The sequence below is a fragment of the Diaphorina citri genome, unplaced genomic scaffold, assembly GCF_000475195.1.
Source record: "Diaphorina citri unplaced genomic scaffold, Diaci psyllid genome assembly version 1.1 scaffold5968, whole genome shotgun sequence".
Classification (NCBI taxonomy): domain Eukaryota; kingdom Metazoa; phylum Arthropoda; class Insecta; order Hemiptera; family Psyllidae; genus Diaphorina; species Diaphorina citri.
This window is the reverse complement of record NW_007383344.1, coordinates 1-3,441: the sequence shown is the minus strand read 5'-3', so window position 1 is coordinate 3,441 and position 3,441 is coordinate 1. Positions and strand designations below refer to the sequence as shown.

At 39.3% G+C, this 3,441-nt stretch overlaps 1 protein-coding gene across 1 annotated transcript; it reads left to right on the top strand.

The window, feature by feature from the left end:
- Window positions 1-524: 524 nt before the first annotated feature.
- On the top strand, window positions 525-1,932 carry LOC113472533 (lachesin-like; the record flags this gene model as incomplete). Its single annotated transcript, XM_026832313.1, has 2 exons — window positions 525-646; window positions 1,782-1,932. Coding segments are annotated over 2 exons (273 nt in total), but the record flags the coding sequence as incomplete, so codon positions are not given.
- Window positions 1,933-3,441: the final 1,509 nt, after the last annotated feature.

The following is a 3,441-nucleotide window of genomic DNA, read 5'->3' as shown; positions in this document are numbered from 1 at the left end:
AAAATACATATAAAACCGTCGAGAAAAAAACTTTGGGAATTTTTTCCTGGAAAAATCCCCATCTTACTGGACTACTTGTTGTTCTTTTTTTTTTTTTTCTTGTTGACACAACACTTGGTTCCCTAGTGGATGCACTGTAGTGTTTATTTGATACTTTCGGATCTTGGCGGAGTATTACTGCCCTGTTTCTATTTTTACTTTCCTTGTTTTCTTTTAGTGGGGTATTTCTATCCACTTTTATTTCCTTGTTTTCTTTTACTGGGGTATTTTTATCCACTTTTATTTCCTTGTGTTATTTTACTAGGGTATTTTTATCCACTTTTGTACTTAAAAAAGATATGAGACTAAATGGGTTAATTATTTCTATGTTTCAGTCCCCCCTCGGATTATCTACGTAGTTTTCTTTTACTGGGGTATTTTTATCCACTTTTATTTCCTTGTGTTATTTTACTAGGGTATTTTTATCCACTTTTGTACCTAAAAAAGATCTGAGACTAAATGGGTTAATTATTTCTATGTTTCAGTCCCCCCTCGGATTATCTACGTGTCTGGCGCTGGTAAAGTCGAGGTCAAAAAGGGTTATTCCGTAACTCTGGAATGTAAAGCGGATGGCAATCCTGTACCCAATATTACCTGGACTAGAAAGGTGAGTGACTTTTTGTGTCCAATATTATAATTGGACTAAGGATAAAATTTCACGTACCTATTTTAGTTTTTCTTTTTCTTGTTCTTTTCCTAAAAAATCTGGTGTGAACATCACACGACTTTCCTTATCCTATTGAATGATGCTTATTTGAGTGTTCTTTTACCCTAACTTTTACAATATCTCTAACCGTTTTGTCGCTATAGCTGAAAACCGCCAAAAAACGGTCGAAATCTGTCCAAAAGCGGTAAAAATACCGCCAAGCGCAGCAACCATCTCAAACAAACGTTTTGTGTTGCATCCTTGTCACATTAGTGAACCACATACCAAATTTCAAGTTTCTAGCTTATACCGTTCCCGAGATATTGTTAAATTACACCAAAAACCGCCAAAAAGCGGTAAAATGCCGCCAACCGTTGCACCGATCCTAACCAAAAGTTTCGTGTCGCATCCTTGTCACATTTGACAGCTACATACCAAATTTCAAGTCTCTACCTCTTACCGTTCTCGAGATATTTTGTTTACAGACACACGGACACACAGACACAGACACGGACCAATGGCTGAAACTACAGACAGACAGACAGACACACAGACACACAGACACACAGACACACAGACACACAGACAGACACACACACGGACCAATGGCTGAAACTTTGGATTTAGGCTCTAGGGACCTCAGAACGTGTTTTGGCACTAAAAACTGACCATCGAAATTTTGACCCGATTACATTACTTTCCTTCCTATAGGATAAGGAAAGTAAAAAAGTGCCCCCTGTTAAATTTTTACAGTCTGCACCACCTAATCCTTGAGATTTTTAGCACATCCACTGTTTATTGCTTGTTTATTTGTACTCACGAAGCTGCTCAATGAGTGCACTCCTTGCAAAGATGAGTGCACCCCAAATTTCCATAAAAAAAAACTTACCTACCTACCGTGAATCGAATACGGGGCCTCCAGAGGACAAGCCGTGTGTGTTACTGTTACCCACTCGGGCCGAGAGGATTTGGATATTCTGGCCTTATCAACAGGGTGTCCTATTTAATTTAGGTCGATATTCTATTTATGTGTATCTTATCTATTTTTATTTATTTTTTCATATTCAAATCTTCTTCTATTCTACTTTTATTTCAGAACAACAATCTACCCGGTGGCGAATACTCATACTCCGGCAATTCTCTCACTGTCCGGCATACGAACCGGCACTCGGCCGGCATCTACCTGTGTGTTGCTAACAATATGGTTGGGTCATCCGCAGCTGCCTCGATAGCACTCCATGTTCTCTGTAAGTAGCGCCTTCATTACATAACTTCTGTGTATGCAGTGCCTTCATTTTTACTTTGTAGCCCCTTCAGTTTTGAATACTGTGATAGAATATTCTGTATAACTTTTAAATTAAAGTCTTTAATGGCCAGCCTAGTTAGCTTAGTTGGTAGTGCGTCTGCCTTGTAAGCGCTAGGCCGCGGACTCGATTCCCGCCCGGGGCGGATTTTATCCTGATGGGATAATGTTCGTTCTCGGAACGGCTGGCTTTCTCCTATCCTGTCTTCCTTCTCTCGAAGGGTCCCAGGATTGCAATGTTAAGCTTACCCCCGGGGTCCCAGGATTGTTAAGCTTGCTTCCACTGCAAAAACCTGCAACCAGAAAGTTCAACGTGTCACTTTGCTCGTTTGCTAATCCATTCCTTTCTCTTTTCCTGGAGAAGCTCCCTTAATCTGCTCTCTCTTTTTTTTTCCTTTCTTTAATTTAAATGCTGTAAAAGAACGGAGACAAAATATCCAACAAGACGCAAGAGAGAAGCATTAATATTCTTAGCCTTCTTTTTATTATCTCTCACTCCCTCCTCTTCCTCTCCTTCTCTTCCTCCTCCTCCTCTTTCTCTTCTCACAAAAGCTTTTAATTCATTCTTCCGGAATCCGGATTATTATTTATAAAGTCACCAGTGGCGACTTACAAACGGACATCCTAAATGCAACACTGTCACATCGGAACTTGGAACTAACTTCGTTAAATACCAGAGGTAAAAATTACTAAACTCTAAATTTAAAGGGAGTTTTATCTTTTAAGGTAGCAGTGCAATAGTCCTAAACAAAAATGGACGCGGCACACTAGGGATAGGGTTCGACTTACAAACGGACATCCTAAATGCAACACTGTCACATCGGAACTTGGAACTAACTTCGTTAAATACCAGAGGTAAAAATTACTAAGCTCTAAATTTAAAGAGAGTTTTATCTTTTAAGGTAGCAGTGCAATAGCCTTAAACAAAAATGGACGCCGCACACTAGGGATCAAGAAGACGGTAGAAACGTAGCACCAATGATTAGACTCGTAAAACCACCGAAATTCCAATATTGCTGGGCTAGGTTAACTCACTTTCGTTTCCCCGAGATTTTCCACCCTACACCACTGGTCGGTACATTGACCTACTTTTTCACACCTCGGTTACACCAAGTTATGTTGCACTGAACATTTTGTACAACTCCATTTCTTTTTTTTTTTTTTCTTTTTTTTTTGTAATTTACTACAAATTTTCCAATTTTATTGTAATTTTTCTGCAGTCACCACGGTAATAGAAGGAGTTTTCCATGTGGAAATCTATTTGTAATAATACAGTCGAACCTGTCTAATTGGGAGTCCAAGGGACCGGCAATTTTCCCCGTTCATCCAGTTTTCCCCAATCACAATCGGCTTTCCCAATTTTATTACAAATGAAGGGACCACGATTTGCTTTCCTCTTTTCTCCAGATTTCCCATTTAGACGAGTCCCACAACTTTTTTTTTTTTTTTTTTT